This window comes from Zeus faber, assembly GCF_960531495.2.
Source record: "Zeus faber genome assembly, chromosome: 6".
NCBI lineage: Eukaryota > Metazoa > Chordata > Actinopteri > Zeiformes > Zeidae > Zeus > Zeus faber.
Window position 1 is genome coordinate 28,784,095 of NC_137201.1, and position 23,658 is coordinate 28,807,752.

Sequence of the window (23,658 nt, forward strand, 5' to 3'; positions counted from 1 at the left end):
AAATGACACAGGATTTGCACCGTCGGACCACATAGGACGACGGATCCTCTTACAGGCTCGGGAAACAAACACCGCGGCGACGCGATGGAGGAAAGTTACCTTGAGGGTGTGTGTGTGTGTGTGTGTGTGTGTGTGTGTGTCGCTGCGATCAAACGCCGCTTCTGGCTGGTAGACGGTTCGATGCCTTGCGGTGCCTCTTCACGCTTTCGTTCAGAGTCTTTGGGGGCGTCCGTGAACGTACGCAGAACCTCGTGGGCGCGGTCACGTCCTCTTCGTCCTGCCGCCGCTTGATACGAGTCTCTGGAGTATTCTCGGTTTCCAGGTAGAGACAAACCCTCTTGGAAAGTGAAACGCGCCCAAATCTAGCAAGTTAGGATGGAGCATTCAGCACGTTTCAGAACCTGGCATCAGAATCGGGTGTTTTGGAAACGCATCCAACCTTCTACTCGTATCAGAACTGTTTGGTACAAGAGGGAGACCCGGGAGACGGAATATTCAGAGTTTGGTTTCTGAGGGTAACGAGGGACAGGCGGCCATGTTGAGACACCAGGGACGCACCTGACGTTTGGGCCAATTTCCCAGAGGAAAGTGAAAATACAAATTTTCCGATATGATTTTGTGTCGTTACATTATTCTTTTTTTTTTTTTTTTTTTTTTTGGATGGAAAAAAAGAAAAGCGAGCGGAAGCCTTCAAGCGGAAAAACACGTTTCACCTCTCCCCGGTCTCGCCCTCGCCACGCGGCGGCCCGTCGCTGCTCACCGCCGGTAAGCTCCCCACGTGGCGCGTCCTTCAGATCCGTCGGGAACGTTCCCGAAACTGAACCAGTCCAGGGGTCGTCGTGACGTCAGGAGTGTTGACCTGGACGTGCGGGACAATCGTCCCACCTCACACGGAGCGACATCCCTCTGCCCAAAATTCACCTTGTGTCAAGAATTTAATGTGCGATGGTGATATTACTGTATATAGAGATATTGACGTTTGAGACTAAAATAATCAATATTGTCTACTTGTTGAGGGTCCCAGCGTTGGGGGCAGCGGGTGGATAAACAAACCTCAGCTAGCGTGAGTATAAACAGTGCGGCTGTGATTAGGGAGCCGCTACTTGGGAAGACGGCGAACTGCGGCCCCCCGGAGGAGACGCGCGGTGGGGCCGCGCTTCAGGGCGGCCGGCGGTCACGTCTGGCCCTTGCAGGTGTGCACGTCCACCTGCAGCTGGCAGTCCCGGCAGTGCACGGCGCAGCACCAGTGGAACTTGCACTCGCACTTGGTGGTGCGGCTGACGCGGGAGGTGTCGTAGCCCCGCCCGCAGCACATCACCTCGCAGCTGTCCACGCCGCGGGACGTCCTGTTGCACACGCGACCGGCCGTCCCCATGGAGCCTGGGGGGGGGGGGGGGGGGAGAGAGATTTCAACGTCATGTTATTTATCCACGTTTTTTTTAATCTCCATGCAATGAGTTTTTTCCTCTGAATTGCTGTTAGGAACTGGAATAAGACGAGTTTACTTTAGTATCTGAGCAAAGAGCTCGGCGTTTTGGAACATAGAGCATCGTTGCGTAGCCGCTGATTCTGACCAGCAGCTAAAAATAACACACGACAACAGTTGGTGAACATGCACTGGAGCGACCACCTGTCTCACTCTATCTTGCACCAGCAAACGGCCAAACCAAAGCCAAAAGGCCAAACGGGAACAAAGGGAATTAAAATACCAGCGGGAGACCAGACGACACTAGATGCAATGAGAGAGAGAGAGAGAGAGAGAGAAAGAGAGGGAGGGAGGTGGGGAGGTGGAGGAGAGGGAGAGGAAGGTGGGGAGGTGGAGGAGAGGGCAGGGGGTTGAACGCTGGGCGCAGGAAAGATGAGAGATTGATGATAGGAGCTGTCAGCCCACACTCCACACTTCATCAGGTGGTCATTTCATATCAGACGCCTGTCTCCGCGCGCACACACACACGCACACACACACGCACACACACACACCTGGAGATGCACCCTACTGATACTGTACAGGCATTCACACACACAGTGCCTGGTGCTGTAGTACAGTATCAGTACTGTGCTGTAGAACGTACTGTGACTGTCTACACTGTAGCAGTGGTTCTCAACAAGGGGTCCGGGGGCACCTCAGGGGTCCTTTAATGGGTTCCACGGGGTCCTAAGCTTAAATGGTTAATAGTTCAACCTCACCATTCATTTAATTTACAAGACGACAGCACCGAGAATGTACAGTCATGGCGGTTTTGAGCACAGTTTCACTGATGAAATACAAACGCTCTCGATGTTCTGTCACATGTCGTTCGATGCGCATCAACCTGAGGGGGCCCACGCTGGACTATGGCACAGTATAAGTACCGAGTTGTACTCCTAGTGGAGCCATGAAGTCCAAAGTGCCACGGACCTTTGGTGTTTGTTTATCTGTTTTGGTTGGCTGTGTGTTTGGGCCTGGGTTTCACTGAAGACAAACCCCGGACTCACTGAAGCCTCAGGATGAACAGGGCGGTGGAACCGGCTCCTGGACTCCTCCGCGGCTCAGCGCCAGGCATCAAAGTCACCATTTAAATATGGTTGGAATTTGCCGAACGTTTATGTCGTAGTTCCGTGTCTGTTCTCCCTCTCTCCCTCCCATATGTCTGGGCATGATTTAAGCCCCGCCGTTTTGGCAACGGGCCCGATCATCCTCCGCGGTATGCTGCGCTGCTAGGGGTGACATCACGGCCACCTCCCCCAGCCCCCCCTCCACCCCCCCCCCCCCAGCGTCGACCCCTCGGTCTCCATCGCTCTGCCGGCCTCTGGAACTTAAAAGCCGCGGTGCTTCTTCGCCAGACGATCACGCTTGTATTGCCAAAGCGGGGAGATGATGCCATATCCAAAACTGTCGTCTATGCTTCAATACGCAGGGGAATCATTTTTCGCTAATTGAAAACTCCCACGTGTACTCCACCCCTCCCTCCATCTGCATCAGAGCTCAGATGAGTTTAGCACCTGAGTCTGTGGAGAAACTGATTTCACACTTTAACAAGAGACACACAGTGACTGTCTCACTGTGTGTGTGTGTGTGTGTGTGTGTGTGTGTGTGTGTGTGTGTGTGTGTGTGTGTGTGTGTGTGTGTGTGGAGTGTCTGAGAAGTGATTGAGGATGGGTTTGCGTGCTCTGGAAGGTGTGTGTGGGGAGGGCAGTGAGCGAGAGGGAGACAGGGAGTTCTGTAAAGTTTATGTGTGTCATAGGCGTGACGTTTGTGAGCGTGCTTCTGGTGGGAAAGGTATTCTCACACAAACCCTGTGTGTGTGTGTGCGTGCGTGCGTGCGTGTGTGTGTGTGAGATCCATCCAAGCGGGTGGTTCTATGTAACTGGGAAGCTCTCATGGGACGTGCTGGATGTTTTGGGCGGCCGTGACACAGACGGTGCAGCCGTTGAAGGCAGAGCGACAGGAAGAGGTGGTATTTATGGACAGCTCCGGGGACGCTGCGGGTCCGAAAATTGTGGGAGTTATTTTGCAAGCAGTTCCATTTTAGGTTCACCCAAAAATTTGCTTTTTTTTTTTTTTTTTTTTTAATTTTTGTACATTTTCTCACAACGTCCCAAAGTCCATTTTTTCCATTGAAATGCAGGAAAGACATGCACATGAGTGTGATCAATGTCAGATTCAATGTATAATTCATATTCCACACACTGCCACCGACTGAGGAATAGGTATAATCTTGTTGAAGAATGATAAAAAATGATAAATAAATACGTCTCCCTGCCTGTCGTACGTGCAGCTCTGTGCTGCTTAACGCTTCACCACCGTCCAGATGAATAAGAACCTTGTAGTTGGGCAAGTCTGCCTGTGTGTTAGTGACTGAATAAAGAGCAGAGATTCAACCTGCCCCTAAATCTGCCTCTTTTCAGGCCAGTCCTACCCTCAGGGCTCTGTAAAGTGTGTGTGTGTGTGTGTGTGTGTGTGTGTGACTCCACCTGGTTGATTTATAGGTGTGTGTGTGTGTGTGTGTGTGTGTGTGTGTGTGTGTGCGCGCTCAGGTTACAGTCTACAGAAGTGTGTAATGGGTCTTAAATTCAATGACACCTGATAACCACAGATGCTGTGCTCCCTGACAGACATGCAAGCGCGCGCACACACACACACACACACACACATAATCATGCACAGGGACGCACAGGGACACACACACACACACACACACACACACACACACACACACACACACACACACACACACACACACACACACACACACTCATGGTCACGTGTGATCTCTTTCGCTCACACTCCTCTTTCCTCCACTCTCAACCAATGTTCTGGGACACACACACACACACTCTTTTCAGTTTCTCATACACAAACAATATTCCATCTTAAATATCCTTGTACTTGTAATAAACCATCTTATATCATTACCTGCTATACCATGGTTGTGAGGATATACTGATTTGTATTGATCCATCCAAAAGGCCACAATGAAAAAAAATAGAACCAGGGCGGCCTGACCGTTGAAAGCCAAAAGCTAAAACGTTCTACTTAATATAATGCTGTGTCCGGATTTAGGATGAGATCCCCACGCCGGGAATTGTAATTGCATCACAGGCATTGTGCCTGCGGCTCCTCATTCCACCGCGTAGACGACTTCCCTCCACCGGGACGGGAGCAGGGGAACAGATCAAGCCCCATTCCCCGTCCGCCCAGATTTCTTTGGGTCTTTTTTCACCGCGGTGAAAATCCCGCCTGGAACGTCCCCACCTACCTGCTGATGATTAATGGGCTTGGTCTGGCAGCGAGACATTAACAAAATTATCCCCCCCCCAAAAAAAGAGCCGGCATCAATCTATACATATTTGGCATAAAAGTAGTAACACTGGTTCGTGTTGGAGCCAAGTCTATCAGTAGTTGCTGAAGATGGGAGCGGAGGGAAAGGTATGTGTGGCTCTGGGGGTGGGATGGATCTGCAGGAACACGCCGCCCAGAAGTCTTGTTCTGATGCCACCAATGACAATCCAAGATGGACCTACGTACACATCGCATACCATCATCGACGTCTGTAATGGTTTTACATCCAGAGCGGTGATTGTAAGCCCCGACCCACCGATCCCCCTCTAAACCCGTCGGGGCTACCGGCGCCGCCGACACAATGGGCGCTTACCCGACTCGTGGTCTCGGATGCAGTAGTCGGGCGAGTCCTCGAAGTAGACCAGGTCGTTCTTGCTGGGTCGCTTGAAGTGGGCGTGGGCGGCCGTGAAGCCCGTGCCGTACTGATTGACGGCCACCTGCACGGCGCCGTTGTAGCGCCGCCTCAGGTGGTCGCCGGTGCGGCGGAAGTCGCCCATGGCCAGCCAGCAGGTCCTCAGGCTGCAGGAGCCGCTCACGCCGTGGCACTTACACTCCAGAGTCATGAAGCGCTTCACCGCCTGCGGGGGAGAGGAGCGTTGGACGGAAATAAAGGAGGAAAAGGGAGAAGGCGTGGGGGGAGATGAGGGGAGAAGGAAAGATGGCACCTGTTATCGCCTCAATGTTAGTTTTCCTAATGTGCTACGTCCATGTGCCGGTCAAATCCTTCTCGCGACCCCGAGCTCCGTCTGAAAATCGGCTCGGATGATCTTTCAACGCCGCCCCACCCGCCTCGCTCTGGGAGCGGCACCTCACCTTCCGGCCCGCGCGGTTGTTGTGGAGGTTCATGAGCGCCCGGGCGTCCCGCCCCTCCCTCTCCTTGGCGTCCACGAAGGCCTGGCTGAAGCGCACGGCGTGCTCCACGTGGTCGCTGCAGCCGCCCCAGTTGAAGGAGCCCCGGTCGTCCTGGGATGAGCCCTTCTTGGTGGGGTCGCAGGAGCACGAGTCCAGCTGGCCCTGGCTGCAGGCGCGCGCAAGCGTGTACACCACGCCCGCCGAGGAGAGGGCGTAGACAAACGCCGCCTCTCGACTGCCTGCGTGGGAGGAGAGGACGGGCCGTTAAAGCTGCCATATTCTCCCATTTTCGGCGGCTTTATGTCGTTCCGCCAAGTCTACTTGACGGCTGGTCGGGGCCGTTTTGTCCGGCTAAAGCGACAGAGCCATTTGCGTCTCCTGCCGGTTTCCTCGCGCAGCAAGGTGCCACTCAGAACGATGCAGTTTCTAGGGGAGGGTTTATACAAATGACCTGCAACCAGGTACACTGACATGCCTTTCTGTTTTGACCGACCAGCCACACATCTTACTGGCACCGTTAAAAATGCTGAACTCAACCTCAGTGGGTTCAATACCGACAACAGCCAATAATGGCCATATCTACTGGTTCGCCACTGGTTTCAGTCCTTTCACCGATGTTATTCACGCTCTACACGTATGACTGCTGTAGTAGTCGCTCGAAAACAACATTCTTTACAAAATGTGGATGACGCCTCCAACTCTGAGGACACACTCCCACCGTCTGCAAAGGAGTTTCAACAACGGCGTTCACCCCATATCACAGCCAAAGAAACCAAAGAACTGGCAAGAGACGCTGGGCGAGCACCGCCCCTCTGCAACAGCTTACCACAGCGGTTAAAACAACAGACAATGGAGTAATACAACTACCGGGGTCGTGGAAAACAAACTGACCTTTGAAGTCAACCGTCGTCTAGCACATGCCCAGATCACTCTGCACTGGTTTTTCTGAACAAACTCAGGAGGCTCATTGGGAATCTATCGGTCAGCGTCAGTACTGATCTTCAGTTAAACAGCGTAAAATATTAAACTGAAATATTAGGCTGGAAAGCACATGCATAAAGGACATTCCAACACATCACTTTCAGACATTTGCGAACATTTTTTACGGTTTAAAAAGGGTTTCAAATGCACCCATTTAGGGACACAATCAAATAAGCTGACTAAATTAACGACCCCCAGGGGCCCGCACAGTGACCCTGGGCCCAATGAGCAACATCGGGATAAAAATAGGCCCTTTAAATATAAGATGATGTACAATTCTATGGACGGTATTCGATATCTCAAATACCTCCATGGTGAGGCACAGGCTTTGCCGTAATGAACTTTAAGACTCTCAAACCAGGACAGGACTTGAGTTTGTTCTTTCAAGTAGATATGCCGCTTCCATTCACCAGCAGCGCCCTCATGAGACGTCCTTATCTCCTTTTCACCCGATGGGATCTGAAGGTGATCAAAGTCTTTGAAGCGCGTGCGCGTGTGTGTGCGTGCGTGTGTGTGCGTCCATTTTATTTCCGACATGACACGAACACACACACGAACACAGGGACGTTTTATATTAGATATGGGGTTTCTGGGAAAATCGTGTGTCTGTGTGTGTGTGTGTGTGTGTGTGTGTGTGTGTGTGTGTGTGTGTGTGTGTGTGTGTGTGTGTGTGTGTGTGTGTGTGTGTGTGAATCCAGGAGGTAAGGTGAGCGCGTCTAAAGAGGTTAATGGGGGTAAAACTAAGAGAGCACGACACCAGTGGGGGGTGGGGGTGGGTGGTTGGGTGGTGGAGATTCCTGTGTAATTGTTTGAAATTAGCCCACTGACATTGACAGTAAGGAGCTTCCACAAGCCGGGCCAGGCACGGAGGTCCAAATCCCAGCCGGCTGATCAGGGGGCCCAGATGAAACGGACAGGTTGAGAAGTTAATTCTCAGGGCCTGGGAGAGGAACATCTTCCAGCGGTATTAAAAAAGAGATTAGTCCTGTTTTAACCTGTCGTTGGACGAGATGTGGGGCTCATTACGGAACGGAAAGAACAGTGACGCGTCGTGTCTAATAATTTGACAGCTCCCTCCTCCCCAGAGTTGACATTGTCGTCGAGTGTGACGAACAGTTTTCGGGGAGAGAAAGCGCGTCTACAGAGATACCGATCTGCTCTCCGTCAGCTTGATAGATGTGGGACTGAAAAATGAGACAATGTGTGGAATGCGAAGCAAGCGCGAAGGGGGAAGAGACATCTGCAGGGGAACCAAGTTAGGTAGGCCTCCTGTCTGTGGGTCCTGCTGGACTCATTCAAGTGGGGAGTTGCAGCAGCATGGATGACGGCAGTACGCAATTGGTGCAAAGTGCAACCTGCAAGCATCAAAACAAGCTAAATTGTAAACATGCAGTTGTTGGCCGATTGCACGAGCCTTGTCTGACTTGTCATATAGACTACAAAGAGGATTAGGGCCGAATAAAAAATATATTTACTGCCATGTGAGATCAAGATTCTGAGAAAAATCTGGATTCTGATTTTGAATTCAAAATTCTGTTTTTGTTTCCACAAATAATCTCTGGACTCCAATATTTTCACATTCCAATATATTCCTCCAGCTAGTCATAAATTATATTTTTTAATCCTTAACTGAGCGCAGCTCAACACGCACGGATGACCAAAGAAATGAAGCTTTGGACTCACTCCGCAGCAGGATCCGCCCGAACAGCCTGTGCTCCCTCTCCATGGTGTTGCAGTTCCAGCGGTGCTGGTGGAACTGGTGCTGGCACTCCGACACCCAGTGCTGCATCCCCGCACCGATCGCCTGCATAGCGCCGGGGTGCTGGCGGCACAGCTGCCGCTGCTGCTGCACCAGACCCGGTATGTTGTCGCACATCACCCGGGACCCGAGGCTGCCCATGTACCTGCATGCATGGGGTGCATGGATCAAAATCCCCAAATAGAAGTGTAGACATATCTATCTATAATCTAACGTAACGACTGACTCCAAATTACATCAATAGTAATGCAATTGCAAAAGTTGCTGTTGATGCCACTGTTATTTTATTAATGCTGTAATAATACATGTCTACCTGCAGAAGAGTCATCCGTTGGCATTTAACATTTGAACATGAACATTCGACGGTGAAATGTCCTCAAACCCGCAAGATGGAAACGCATCTAATTCGATTTTTACGTTTATGGACTTTGAAATGAATGGACTAACTTATCCGCTGATTTCCACGTTTATGTATAAACCACGTGGACGATCGATAGTGGCCAATAACAACACAACATCTTACGGATCCATAACAAAACAATGACGGATCTTATCGTAGGAAATACTCACCACCAAGACGCACCGACCTGGCAGGTCATCCAGCACATCACCGCAGAGAAACGGAAACATATCCCCGGTGGAAATAAGTTCATAGTACCGCACGGTGCATGGGTCGGAGCACGTTCGTTTACGCACCTGCACTGAACATTTCCATGGGTGGAATAGCTACCAGAAAGAGAAGCGCAAGGTCGGACAGCGGTATTAAAAAGGTCCACGATATCCCAAATACCAACCCCCCCATCCTCCCCACACCACACAAAAAAAAGGAAAAAAAAAAAAATCTCCCGGATTAAAAAACAGATAATTGAAAGGGAACCAGCAGAGTCTCCTGTGCGTAAAAGCGCACGGCCCGTGAAAGGGGTTGGGCTGCTGTGTGGAGATGATCTGCTGTCAGCTTTAAATTGCTTACACAAGGGGTGGGCACCCAGTCCCTCCCAGGAATGAGGTGAAGAAATTAGATGTCTCGAAGTATCTGTTCAGACTGGCTCGGCACCAGACACAAACTTGGCCCGTCTCCAAGCGGCAAGGTGTAGAATGTGCTCCGGTGCGGAGCCTCCGAACGCCGCGGCGCGCCTCCTCTACAAAAACAATCAGTCCGACGTGTTGGGAAGGAGGAAGGAGGAATCCCGAGCCCGGTGCCAGGGGGTCGCGCACCGTCCCCGCTCCCGAGTCTGAGAAGCGGGGAGTGACGGAATGAAACGGGGTCCGATTGTCCCCGACGTGGCGCCCAGAGGCGACGTGTCCATTTCCATCGGATTATCCACTTTGCTTTTGAAGTCACCCTGTCACATGGGCTTTCCTCCAGCTTTGATCTGTCGTCGTGGAGGAGGTCCGGGGTCCCCTGACGAGATGAGATTAATATGGAGAACCCGGACTCCCGAATTCATTACACGAGATCAGTCAAACAGGTGAAGGAGCAAAATAACAATAAACTTGTTCCGCGGCGCTCCGAGGGTTATCATCCGTACAGAACATGGTCCGATCAGTTATATTATTATACCGTTAAATATGGGGGATTTTCTAAAGTACTGATTAAATATTGTTCTTGATATTATATAAAATTACATATAATTTCATAACAATCGCCGTGATCAAATATAGTCCCAAAACAGACATATCGAACACAATACCCAAAAAAGTGTTTTAGACTAAAGCCTAAAACCGTCACTGGTTCAAGTCCTGATTTTTCCACCCGAGTCCTGTTCCTTGAATCAAATGATTGGAGGAGACATTCCTAAGACCCAGTGGCCCAAAGAGACAAGTCGGAGGAGGAGGAGGAGGACTTCAGTGCTGGAGGGCTTGAGGGTTAGATTCCAGGTGATCTCCTGAAACGACCAGAGACCAGGGCTCAGCCTGAAGGTGACCTGGTTGCATGACGGTTCACGCCGCCGTCACAGGTTCAAGTCCTGTTCCTCGAATCAAATGTTTGGCTCAATGAGATTGTCGGCTGAGAAGTGATGCTGCCATCACAGGATCGAGTCTTGGTTTTTTTTTCCCCATCCAAGTCTGATTGGAGGACACAACAAACCTTTATTAGACTCATGGTGCTCATAGTAGACTCATAAGTCATTGGATGAGAACTCTAATGTTGGAGGACTTGAGGGTTCAATGCCAGGTGAGCCTTTTGAAAGCTGACAACACAAGTGCGCATTTAAAGCCCCCTGTCCCTGAAATGTTCTGTGCACACCACTGCACTAGTTATTTTATGTCAGGGTACTGTTACTGAATGAAAAGGTCGACACACACACACACACACGTTTTGTGAATGAGTGAAGGAATTTGACCATTACCGGTCTACTTCATATGGTATATACTGTGTACCAAGTCAGGTACAAAGTGAAAATTGTCGATGAAAGATGTACAATAACATAAATAAAAATAAACAAACAAGAAGGAAAACAAAAGACATTGAAACACCTCGTGGTTTTATTCTATCATGTCAACTCCGTCATATGTAAATTGTGTCCGAGTCTATAATCTTGAATAAAAGGCCTTCATTCTATTTGGAATTATGAGGTTAAAGAAACTAGTGTTACACTGTTTTCTATTCAAATAAATCAATTTGTATCTACATGTAGGAATACTAACAGCATCAATACAATTTTAAAGAAAAGGGTTTGAACACTCTCCGTCCGGTATAGAGATCCCTTCAGCGGCTCACGGTTCAGGTGTTATCGCCTCTGTTTGGGACTCGGGGCTCTCTCCGTTCCAAATTGGGGTCTCAGTTCAGCCCGTGAGTCAGTGCAGTTTGAGTCGTGAACAAAAGGAGCAAGTGACCCTTTTGCTGATGTGGCGCCTGACTCCCGAGTCATTTAATATAGTGTTTAATATATTCATAACCTTGTCCCATCGACCTCTTCAAACTGATTGAAGAGCCTTGGGATGGTTCCGTTAGAATTCTCATTTAGCTTTGCTCACTGAAATCATCGCTCTCTAAATCATTTTTGTTTACTAGCCATGCTTCCATTAAGTGAGGTGGAGATGTGCCTGACATTGGTCCTGCCTGGTGCCTCCAAAGCACTAAGACCGCCCCCGTCTCCCTGGAATGAAGTTACACCCTCCTTATGGAGAACAGCGGTTTGTGGTCTCCCTGCATTGGAAGTCCGGTGAACACAACAAATTTGAAGTTTATTAAGAACATTTTTGCAACCACCAATTTGAATGAAGAAACAGTTGTAAAAAAAAGCCACTGTGCACGTTAGTCATTCAATCAACAGAAGATAAATCCTGATCTAACGTTAAGTTGTAGAATAGTTATTAAATTTACAAAATAAATGCACTGCCATCTTATATAAGAATATAGTTTTGAAGTTCACTCAAATGGGAGAATTCAAACTTGTTTATTTCCCGCCTAATTGTTTTTATATTAGTTCAGATTAATATTGTGCTCAACATATGTTGGTAAACATAACTAATTAGTCTCAAATAAAAATAATATTCCTGTTAATTAATTATAGTTTGTCCGAATTCAATTTGTTGTGCAACATTTTAAAACTACACAGATAAAATATTACATTCAATAAAAAATAAATGATACATGGATACAATCTTTAAGTTAAGAAAGTTAAGAAAAACAAGGTTATTTTTTTAAACGTTGAGTATCCATGTGTAACTTAAATAACTTTTATTTTAACAAAATCACCACAAAAACACAATAAAAGCAAAATTTAGACTCACAGCAAAGTTAAGAGAACAGAAACCATGAAAATTCAGAGCGAAAAACATCTCACAACTCAGGTAAAGACGACCAAAATGGCAGGTCTAGTAACTTAAATATTAACTGGCCTAACTGTCCGGTGATTAGTGGTTGCTCCCATCAGCCAGCAGGTGAAGCCTGCCTCTGGAGAAGAGGAAGAGGACACCGGCCCCAAGCACGCTCAGTAGGACGCCGGTCTGAAGGAGCCTCCTCCGGTTGCCGTGGGAACGGGGCAGACGAGCCTCACGGAAGGCGTCGGCTTGGCCCATCTGAGGGAAGCAAAGGCGAGCTTACTCCGAAGGAAGGGGGACAGTCAGGCGTTTCCCAAACAGCAGACGCCCAGCTCGACCATCAACTGATTCCATCTGATGTATGGAAACTGATTCCGGGCTTTCAAATTCAGACATGAGTAAATCAATATGAAATGGGCGGCACCTTCCGACTGTTTAACAACCAATGATATGACTGTGCGAAGCGAGGCTGCGGGGGGGGTCAACTAACCTGTGGAATTGGGGAAATACACCTTGCAGATAACGAAAGCTGAGCTGTAAGCAACAGATCTCTCATGTTAGAAAGAAAGTTGTTTAAAATGCGTCCACATCCTCAACTATCTCACGGCCTTGATGATGTAGGGTTGCCAGTTCAGCCACCAGAGTTTTGTCGACAGTAATCTTCATACATGGCAACCCCCCCACTCACTTGAAGCGGCGCGCCACAGCGGAGAACCCCGGATGAATAAACGTGTGATCATTCTGGCATGCGTTCATTTATGTACAGTACCTGTGCCGGACATTTCCATGGATGAAATAAAACAAAGGAAAGAACAAATTACAGACTTTTTTTTTTCACAAATTTTCACATTGCTTTGCTGACGAGTGAATTACTGTTCACGACTAGTGGGCACCTCACTCACTAACACACAAACTGTGTGTTAGTGAGTGTTTCGGAAAACACGTCCTGAAACAAGCCGTTCAGCCTTGCTGTCGTGATTGACGTCAGTCATTCTAATAAGAATCGCCCTCCACCTGAGTTAACTCAACAAAAAATATATTTTAAAAGAAGGAGGAATTGATATACCGTTCATGAAGAAACTTCAGATGATGATAATTGCGCTGTAGGTTTCTACAAACAATAACAACCAACCAATAAAAATAGTATGTTTTTTTTAATTGTAGACGTATTTATTTGTTTTATTTTCCGACGTTTACATGAAACAAGAAATCCCTGCGTCCAAGAGTCCCGGCGCGGTGTCAGTGTCTCCAACAAGCTTGCGGAACGGAAACAAAAGTTGGTACAAACTTTTAAATCAGGCCAGTGTGAAATCAGTGAAAGTTTCAGAGTCAATACAACGAAACCCGGAAGCCATGCTCAAACGCCATTGGCTCACAGAACTGTGGGCGTCCAGATGGTGGCTCCTCCCACAAAAAACAGCCCGTTTTGGAACAGAATGCTACCGAGGGATGTTGGAATGGCTCGAATGCATAGACTTAGTGGTATTTTCAGCAAAAAAAATTCAAAAACATGTTTTGTGGACCTCAGAGACCTATATTAACTTGTGTAAAAAAGAGCATAGTAGGCCCCCTCTAAAGCTGAAAAGGACTTCAATGTTTTCCCATAAACATTATGGCCACTCTGGAAGTAGGAATCTCAGGATTTTCTAGGTAAACAGTCGCAGAAGCTCACAGCTGACCTCCACACCTCTGAGAAATGGAGCGATTGGGGGAGTTCGACTGGCTGAAAAAATTCAAAAGATACAAACACCTTTGTGTTGATGCATCACAATGTGACCTTAAACAAAGTTCTTTAAATCAAAAAAAAGCCTCCAGGAGTGCTTTTAAATGGGAACATTTCGCCATTTCCATTTGATTACTGATACTTCAGCATACCCGCCACCTGTCCATATTGGACTCACAAGTTAGCATAGCCAGCTTTAAATGCTGCTCCCTGTTACATTCTGTTGATAGTATATGTGTATTTTAACTCTTGCACTGTTCTGTCAACATCTGCTGCTGTAACACCTGAATTCCCCCCTGGGGATAAGTCAGGTCTCATCTCTGATGAGGGTCCCCTTTCCAGAGAACCTGTGCCCGTTATGTAGAATTACTGATGTGCGCCTGTTTGTGCTCTCTTCATTCTTCAAAACACAACTCTTCATCAGTTTCTGCTTCATCTACTTTTGCTCAGTTTGGATTGAGGAAAATCAACCTTAGCCCCTCGTGCGCATGCAAACGCTACGTGCAGGTATGTTGGCAAGTACGCTTGTGCACGTCTCCATATGACACGCAGTGGACGGAGAAATATAAATCTGATTTTAGTCGCCCCCCCCCCCCCCCCCCCGCAGTCTGTATGCTGACAGCTCAGAATCACAGAGCTGCTGAACCACTGAGGATTCAGCCTGGTCAGAAAACACTCCACACACACACACACACACACACACACACACACACACACACACACACACACACACACACACACACACACACACACACACACACACACACACGTAAACAATATACTGTACACACACTTCTACATAACTGAGACTGGACCAGCATGCACACATTACTGGAGTAATATGATATACAGTGTGATTTTAAATACAGTGATGTAAAAAATGGACAACAGTATGAAAATAAAGCCAATTAAAAAAAAATGTAATTCAACTATTTAAACCACAAATAAGATTAACCAACAACAAAATCTCCTCTTATTTTGTAGGACACCATTTTTAACTTTTTATACTCCCACACCTCTGCACCTGTTGTTTACAGCAGAACGATGAGGGCACTGTCCATACATATGACATACAAAGTGCATTATTGCCATTTTGTCTCTTTGTCTTGTCCTCTCCACTAACCTTTAAATAATTGCAGCATCAAATAAATACTATGGCAGAATTAAAGGCGCAATCACGAACAGAAAGAACGATTTACACATCTCCAATCATCTACATCCTGTAGTTAGTGTGTGTGTGTGTGTGTGTGTGTGTGTGTGCGCTGACCTGGGACAGCAGGTTGCGGAGGCAGGTGATCTCTCGCTGCAGGTCTCCAGTCTGAACCACCAGCTGGTTGCAGACGGTCTGGGCTTCCTTCTTGGGGTCCAGGGAAAACACCACCTACACACAGAGGAGGGCAGCAGCTCCAGACCAACAGCAAAGACGGAGCCGCACTTCACCCAGATCTTACAACGGTCTGGAGTGAAGGGACGTTTGGGAAAGAGACCAGAGTGGACATATATGCCCGGAAATATACACTCAATGAGCACTTTTTACGGAACACTACACTAATACAGGGCAGGGCCTCCCTTGGCTCTCAAAACGGCCTAAATTCTACTTGACATGGACTCCACAAGATGTTGGAAAGATTCTTTTGAGATTCTGGTCCATGTTGATGGCATCACGCAATTCCTGCAAATTTGTCAGCTGCACATTCATGCTGCGAATCTCCCGTTGTATCACATCCCAAAGGTGTTGGATTCAGATCCGGTGACTGGGAAGGAAACTGAAGAACACTGAACTCATTGTCACGTTCATGAAACCAGCTTGAGACGACGTTTGCTTCGTGACATGCTGCATTATCATGCTGGAAGTAGCCATGAGAAGATGGGAAATTTTGGCCATGAAGCACAAGGTCAGCAAAAATTCTCAAATACCCTGTGGCATTCAAGCAACGACGGATTGGTAATAACGTGCCAAAATTCCATAACAAATTCCCCACACCCTGACACCACCACCACTAGCCTGGACTGTTGACACAAGGCAGGTTGGGTCCATGGACTCATGCTGTTGCTGCCAAATCCTGACCCTACCATCTGCGCGCCTCAGCAAATCAAGAAATGAAGATTCATCTTACCAGGCTAGGTTTTTCCAGTCTTCAACTGTCCAGTTTTGGTGTGCCTGTGCCCGCTGCAGCCTCAGCTTTCTGTTCTTGGCTGACAGAAGTGGAACTCGACCTGGTCTTCTGCTGTTGTAGCCCGTCCGCCTCAAGGTTCCACGTGTTGTACATTCTGAGAGGCTTTTTCTGCTCACCACGATTGTGAGTGGTTATCTGAGTGACAGTAGCCTTTTGCTCTGGTCATTCTCCATTGACCACTCTCACCAACAAGTCGTTTCTGTCTGCATCACTGCCGCTCACTGGATGTTTTTTGGGGGTTTTTTCGCACCATTCTGAGTAAACTCTCGAGCAGGGGTCTCAAACTGGCGGCCCGCGGACCAATTGAGGCCCGCGGGACAATATTTTGTGGCCCCCTACTTGACATTAAAGTTTAGTGTTAGTGCGGCCCGCGCGTTTTTCTCACACGCACCTTTTTGCCGAGTCGTTGCCCTGGGCGTTTTATATTTTTTTTATCACTTATGGGCTACCATAGCTCAGGCTCGTGACAGCTTCCGGTGGTGTTTGTTGACATGTTAGCCAACGCGTTAGTCACTTGGTTGAAACGTGATTCCGGAGTGACACTAAGTGGAAGGAAAATATATCCTGCACCCAAGGTACAGCGGACTTAGGAAGTGGGCGGACTCAACAAGAGTAATCAGTGACCTAATAAAGACAGCATAGTGTTGCAATAGGAAAGGGAAAAGAAATTGTACTTTTTTTTGGAATACTTGAAACCCTTTCTTTGTGGAATACTTGATGCGGCCCAGCCTCACCCAGACTCCACCCCCAGCGGCCCCCAGGTAAGTTGAGTTTGAGACCCCTGCTCTAGAGGCTGTTGTGCGTGAAAATCCCAGGAGATCAGCAGTTACAGAAATACTCAAACCAGCCCGTCTGGCACCAACAATCATGCCATGGTCGAATACACCGAGATCACATTTTTTCCCCCATTCTGGTGGTCGATGTGAACATGAACTGAAGCTGCTGTGAGTATATATACACAGTGTCGATCAAAAGTATTAGGAGAGTCTAATTTGTTATTTTTTCAGTATACTGATGAATATGAGACAAAAGACAAATCAGCTTTTATCTTATGGCATTTACATGCATCTATGTTGGAAAAATGCTGTAAATGAATGACAGACAACATCCTGACAGGCAACATCACTGCCTGGTTTGGGAACTGTACTGCTCAGGACAGGCGGGCCCTGCAGAGGGTGGTGCGTGCAGCTGAACGTACCACTGGAACTACCCTCCCCCCCTTGCAGGAGTTATACACCAGGAGGTGTAGTAGCAGAGCCCGCAGGATCATGAAGGATCCTCATCACCCCAACAACGGACTGTTTCAGCTGCTGCGGTCGGGCAAGCGCCTCCGCAGTCACACAGTGAGAACAGAGAGACTGAGACGGAGTTTCTTCCCGCAAACCATTAGAACTGTCAATGCTGACCTCACCAGGGGTCCTCACTAAGCCACACACATAGGCTCCACTACCTTACTGTACTATATGTAGCATACTGTACCACATACTGTGTCACTGTTCAGGGTTGTTCGTGATGCCGTATTGCTGCGCCGTACTGTTGTATACTCTGCTGTATTATCCAAACCCTACCTCACTTTATTCACATGCCACTTTAATGCACATATCTGTATATACATAATTGCCTATTCCATATACATAAGCATATTCCCTCTATCTATTTCTATTTATTTCATTTTATTTTATTGTATTTTATTCTATATATTTTTATTTTATTCTATAAGTATTCGACTTACTGTATTACGTTTTAGTAGTCAGTTAGTTGGTCTATTAGAAAGAAATTTTTCCTAGGACATATTGTGTGTTATCACCGGGTGCGTTGCATTACATTTCACTGCATATATGTATGAAAGTATGTATATGTATGTGACGAATAAACCTCTTGAATCTTGAATCTCTTGACAACCGTTTTTCAGCTGTTTACTTCTGCAGGGATTGCCCACACATAACTGTCTTCATGTTCTCCGATCGAGACATTACAACAGGTATGAGAAGTGACACCTGAATTGGTGTTGGGGCGTCCTTACACTCACCCACAGCCCTGGCGTACATTAACAGACGCCCTGTGCGGATAAAAAAAATAAAAAATGGGCATGCCGGTACCGGGCAGAGTGACAAAAATTTGCTAGAGACAGAAGGCTGCAGACACACAGTAGCGTAAGCTGTATATAGATAGACACCGACAAACATCTAGACACGTATAGAGCGATGGCAATAGAAGCTGACAGAGTGAATTAGAGAAATATATAACATTCGGTCTGTCTGATCAGGCAGACGTATACAGACAGACAAAAATACACGACTATATAAAGACAGACAAATCCTACCTCCGAGGTCCTCTGTGGGAAGCGTCTGATGACATCCTGAACGGTTTCGGTCAGGTAGCAGCACTGCTGATGTAGGCTGATCAGAAAGTTATGCAGCTCCTCACTCCATCACACACGACATATAAAGGCAAAGAAAATTAAGATGTTATCTTTGGAGAGTACAATATTTCAGATACAATATCATAGTGTCAACATGAATTCCAACAAGTGGACCCTGCCGCCAACAATAGAAACAGCATATACTGTAGGGGGAGCAAATGCATATCGCAAATAAAATGGAATGGCTGTTCCTTAAAAAGTGCCAGCTAAAAAAATAAAATAAAAAAAAAAGGTTATCGAACACTAAATAAGCTCACGGATCACCACTTTCATTATAGTGTTTTTCCAACTGTATATTGTTTTTCAAGCTGTAACTGGGCTACACAGATGCCATCCAGTGTTTTCGGTATATTTAGATTGTCTTCAACAAAATATTAACATTTTTGCAGGGAGAACTGGCGAGAACGCGGTGTTCATCCGACCAATCACGCAAACCGTGTTTTGGCATACAGATGAAAGGTGAAGAGCTCCATCAACCCAACGGTCAGTCTGATTTACACAAAGAATAAGTGCCGAGCTCAGCCTTCGACATCTACAAGACAAGACAACAGCCCGTTAAGAGATGCCCCCGTGTGCGACAGGTCAGACAGATTGATGATTTGGACCAAACTTGCTGTTGGCCTTCTCCATGGACTTCTCCTTCAGCAAACCACATAGACAAGCAAACAGGTGGCCATCCGCGCTTATCCTAACCCCCACCACGCTAACCCAAACTGTCCTCCCTACGACCAATTAATCATCCTCAAATGATTACCTCTTTATATCTGCCTACTTCCCTCCCCCGGCCCAGGGTAAGGGGTGGGGTGGATATTGATTGCTCTTATCTTAATGTTACATTTCCCCTGGCGGGAGGAGCACTCAGCCAGCCGCTACAGCCTTGCTCACACTCTGTCAGAGGCTTGTAAACAGTGTCAGTCCTCCCTTCTCCCTGCTGTTAGTTTATCAAACAAGGGGAGAGCGATGCCGAGGCCCCCTAGCAGGGTACTTAGAGGAGCCTGACCTGTTTGAGATGGGATAGAATGTTGCGCGGTAAACTCGGGAGACACGTTAAGATAACACATTATCAATCCCCGGCCGGGGGGGAGCGAATTCAAGGGTGCACGTTTTTAAACCTTTATTGATCCAATTTCTATTGATGAAGTCGTATTGCCAAAGCATCACCCCGTTTCCCCATGCACGTAGGCCCCGCGCATTAGCCCCCTGGGAGATGGACTACAAGGCTAGTTTTGCACCGCTGGCCACCTTGCAGGGCCGTCCCCGGGTTTGTCAAGCCGGTCCTGGAATTCTGACCGTCAACCTCCCAGTCACAAGCCTACATTCTTTTACCCCACAATGCAGGCGGTGTCATGTGCTTATGTGACATATGCTTGAAAATAGCTGGTCTACAAGTTGTAGTGTCCTCAACTGGTTATATTCCAAACCAACTGAAAGTTTAGAGTAAAATACAGCTTCTATTAAGAGCAAAAAGCTAGAGCAACAAGAAATTTGATCCGTCAAAGATCACCAGGATTTTTCTCCACTATATCACTACAATTCAGTTGCTTATTATAGCATCTGTTTATTACGGGACACAGAGTCCTGTCACAGGCAGGCTTCAATGGGATTCAAATTGTCTCGGTCAAGTCCAAAAAAGAAAAAAAAAGAAAAGGTTTATGAGTGAATGAGTTGACGATACTTTTTCCCGTGTTTGTTTTTGTTGTACTTGGTCGTTCCAGCAGCCGTGATGGCCGGAGAACGGACCCAGGCTGGGTTTTGAGTCCCACAGCCAGGGTACCAGCTCTGTGTAACGGAGGATTCATGAAGTGACGGAGCGCGGGCGGGACGGCTCTGTTTGGGCTTCTATCGCTCAGCCCGACCGTTCATCTCCATTCACCTTACAAATCATTACGGCTCCACTTTAACCATTAAGACCCCTGTGCATCGCCAGGCTACGGGGTGAAGGAGGTGGGCGGCAGTGGGATGCTTACAGGGGTGATGGATGACTTCCAGTGTAGGAGGACAGATGGAGAAATTTGGGATAGATGAAGATGGGATGGGGTTGGTGAATGGTGCAGTGCTGGAAGGGGTCCTGCTTTGGTTTGCTGACAACTGTTGAGATTTTCTTTTGCTACCATCTGGAGGTCAGTATTTTTAGACAAATGTATGTTGTCTAGTAATACAAAATCTGTCTTGTTAGACACATACGCTGCATATGTTTACTCTTAAGACAGGATTTAGCAGCAGAATTATTTTAAAGCCTAACCCTATTAAAGACAATTTTCAAATAGCGTTCTTAGTAGCTGTGATAGCCTACCCAATTTCTATGCCATTTAGTTAGTTACATGTTAGTAATAATTGTCCTAGTCTGCCAGCTAATTTGGTAATAACTTTATTTTTGCATTCTGCATTTAAAAAAAATAATAAAATTGTGCTTTACACCAGTATTTGAAGCAATAGTAAAATAAAAACATTTTGTAACAGCATCTATATATTCTTAAAACAGTGTTATGATACCTTAACCACAATCTACACGTCTAGTCACCTACTTGTTATCAGTGTGTTGTGGTTAGGGAGAGGAAGCACCCAATTAGTAGTGAATGGGAAAATCCCTCACGCTAAAAAAAACTAAAATTAAATAAAAAAGAAGAGAGCACCAACCGCAAGACTTCAGCAAAAACCTGACAATCACCTCAGGTTTGTGTTAAAATAAAAATAAAAATACAGTGATTTGCATTGCTGTAATGTCATTCTATGGTGGGCTGAATACACATACTGTACTGTTATAGAAGCATTTTTAAGTGACAACTGCACACCTTTGAAAATTTTTTAAGTCAGTTTGTATATCAATTATTGGATGTGGATGTCTCCCCCATTTAGTCGTTTGTTAGTTACTTACTGACCAATGGCTGCATCCCAAAACCAAGGTAAGTCACTGCCATTTTCCATGGCTAGCCAGCTTTGTGTCAGCAGTTAGTATGGTAGCCTACCCACTATCTACGCCGTCTAGCTGGCTCAGGATCTCCAGATCTGTGCCGTCCACATGCATCTCCTGGACAGCCTTCAACACCTTCAGCTGGTCCTCTGGCTTCGTGATACCAATCTGACAGGAAGAACATGTTTTATTTTAGGGCATATCATTTTATTTTCGCTGTACACCCATTTCACATTGTTGCCTCCCGTTCCTGAATTGCCCTTTCAACAAGGTCATTCCTGTCAAAATTCACCTGCATGGTTTAATAAAATGAACATAAAGCACATGTCAATAAAGATTTTAAATCAGCATAAAAATTAATTAGGAACCAACAGCAGCATTACTAGGCCTAATATTCTTAAAAACAGGATATATTTTGGATACCAGTTTTAATTAATTTTCATCTACTGAACATTAGCAATAATATGGTGCGATACCATTCGGTGGAATTATTTTCTTCAAATGTTATCAGAAGCTGCAGTGACTCTTTCTGGGTCACCTTGAAAGCTGACAGACAGACGGATGGATGAAAGAGTCATCATCTACCTTGTCCAAGTCCTCTTTCTCCATGGTCAAAAGGCAGCTCCAGGTGATGTCATTTTCCTGCATGTTTGCATGTGGAAATTACAGTCAAAGAAAAAAAAAAAAAAAAGATGGGGTGGGGAGGCGGTGAGAAAGTGTCACTCAGCATTCACCAAATCAAAACTCTCATTTGTGGTGCTGACCCCCCTCCACCTGAAGCAGATGTACCTGCATAAGGATTAACCATATGGCCAAAACAATCTACATGTACCTGCAGCCGTCGAACCTGCTCCTCATCAATCAGGCAGCCTCCAGGGGCACAGTTCTCACACAACCCACGGCGAGCCAGACCGGCACACTGGGCCCATTATAAACTGGCAGGCAAAATATGTAAACCACACCATCCGTGACCTGTTCCCATATCAAACACATGTCATGATGTCGATTTCGCAGCTGTGTGAAATCCAGCGCGTCAGGGATCAGTGTACCTCACCCACAGATCTAATACTGTATCACACAGGGAACGCCTGCTATCTCCTCTCACCATCATGCAAAACATCACAACGTCTCAGATGGGAACCAAGTGAGAGTTGTGCGTTTAAATAAAGCCGGTTTAAAAGGACAAATTCTATATTGTTATTGTTATAATATTAATATATTGTTATAAAAGTTGTAACAAGATGACTGAAAACAATTTTGGAAAAGTTTGTAAAATACCCGTTCTCAGTGGTAATCCACATTATATAAAATACAATCTTAAAATTGGGATCTAATAAAGAAGTCTATTGTTATATTAGATATGTCAAACTAAAACATTTTGAAGGCCTCGATATAGACAAGAAATCTAAAGCATGGTAGTGAGTTATTACATTTTTTGAGAACATTTCACAATTTTACATTTGGTAGAGGTAAACATCTGTATATCATCTCATCCCTCAGGGTAAACTTTGACCTGGAACGCTGGTCAGTTCTACACATTTCACTTTGCATCATAGCCATTGCTGGTTTATTTGAAACAGTCACAATATTTTTCTAAATTTTTATTAATTTCCAAGCTGCCCCATAGCCAGTCCTATAAATCACATAGTAATGTAGACAAAAATTTTAAAAGAAACGGCAAAATAATTTTGGATATGAATTTCAAATAACTGATGAATTTGTCTTTCATTTTCACAAAATGTTATGCCTGTCGTGATAAATAAAAAAAAATACACGTTATTGCCATTAAATTTCTAAAATAGTTTCCAAAACTCTAAGAGGATAGAACATTTGTCTACTTACAATCATGACATCAGTGAGGTAGCCCAGGTTGAGTCCGTGCAGGAAAAGCGCAATGTCTCCCAGCTTTGAATGACTGAGCGAGGACAGAAAGACACGCAAGACTTCACAATTAATCTGCGGAAAATTATACAATAAAGTTTACTAGCTTAGTTTATGTAATCAAGAGAATAGATTAATCAAACTGGTCTTCATCACATTTAACTGTATGGCAATTTTATCAGAACAAAACTCCCTAAAATATCTCTGACCTTGTATTATGTCAAAGTCTGGGTCATATTGATCTATGACCCAGAACTGATCAACATTGATCTCGATTATAAAACTGTGTAAATAAGGTCTTTAGGTCTATTCACTGAATAATCAACACATCCACATATGTGGATAAAAATGAACGCACATAC

At 46.3% G+C, this 23,658-nt stretch overlaps 2 protein-coding genes across 2 annotated transcripts in view; both read right to left on the reverse strand.

The window, feature by feature from the left end:
* Window positions 1-1,174: 1,174 nt before the first annotated feature.
* wnt2 (wingless-type MMTV integration site family member 2) lies at window positions 1,175-9,067 on the reverse strand (the record flags this gene model as incomplete). Its single annotated transcript, XM_080002590.1, has 5 exons — window positions 1,175-1,380; window positions 5,136-5,400; window positions 5,636-5,913; window positions 8,339-8,559; window positions 8,985-9,067. The coding sequence occupies 5 exons, from the start codon at window positions 9,065-9,067 to the stop codon at window positions 1,175-1,177; spliced, it is 1,053 nt and encodes a 350-aa protein (XP_079858716.1).
* Window positions 9,068-12,275: 3,208 nt separating this feature from the next.
* asz1 (ankyrin repeat, SAM and basic leucine zipper domain containing 1) overlaps window positions 12,276-23,658 on the reverse strand; it is a gene marked incomplete at both ends in the record, with an annotated part of 29,785 nt that continues 18,402 nt past the window's right edge. The window contains 6 exons of the mRNA XM_080002919.1: window positions 12,276-12,440; window positions 15,173-15,286; window positions 18,406-18,508; window positions 21,471-21,583; window positions 22,001-22,057; window positions 23,258-23,330. Of these exons, the coding sequence (XP_079859045.1) occupies window positions 12,276-12,440; window positions 15,173-15,286; window positions 18,406-18,508; window positions 21,471-21,583; window positions 22,001-22,057; window positions 23,258-23,330 (625 nt within the window). The remainder of the gene's footprint in view (window positions 12,441-15,172; window positions 15,287-18,405; window positions 18,509-21,470; window positions 21,584-22,000; window positions 22,058-23,257; window positions 23,331-23,658) is intronic.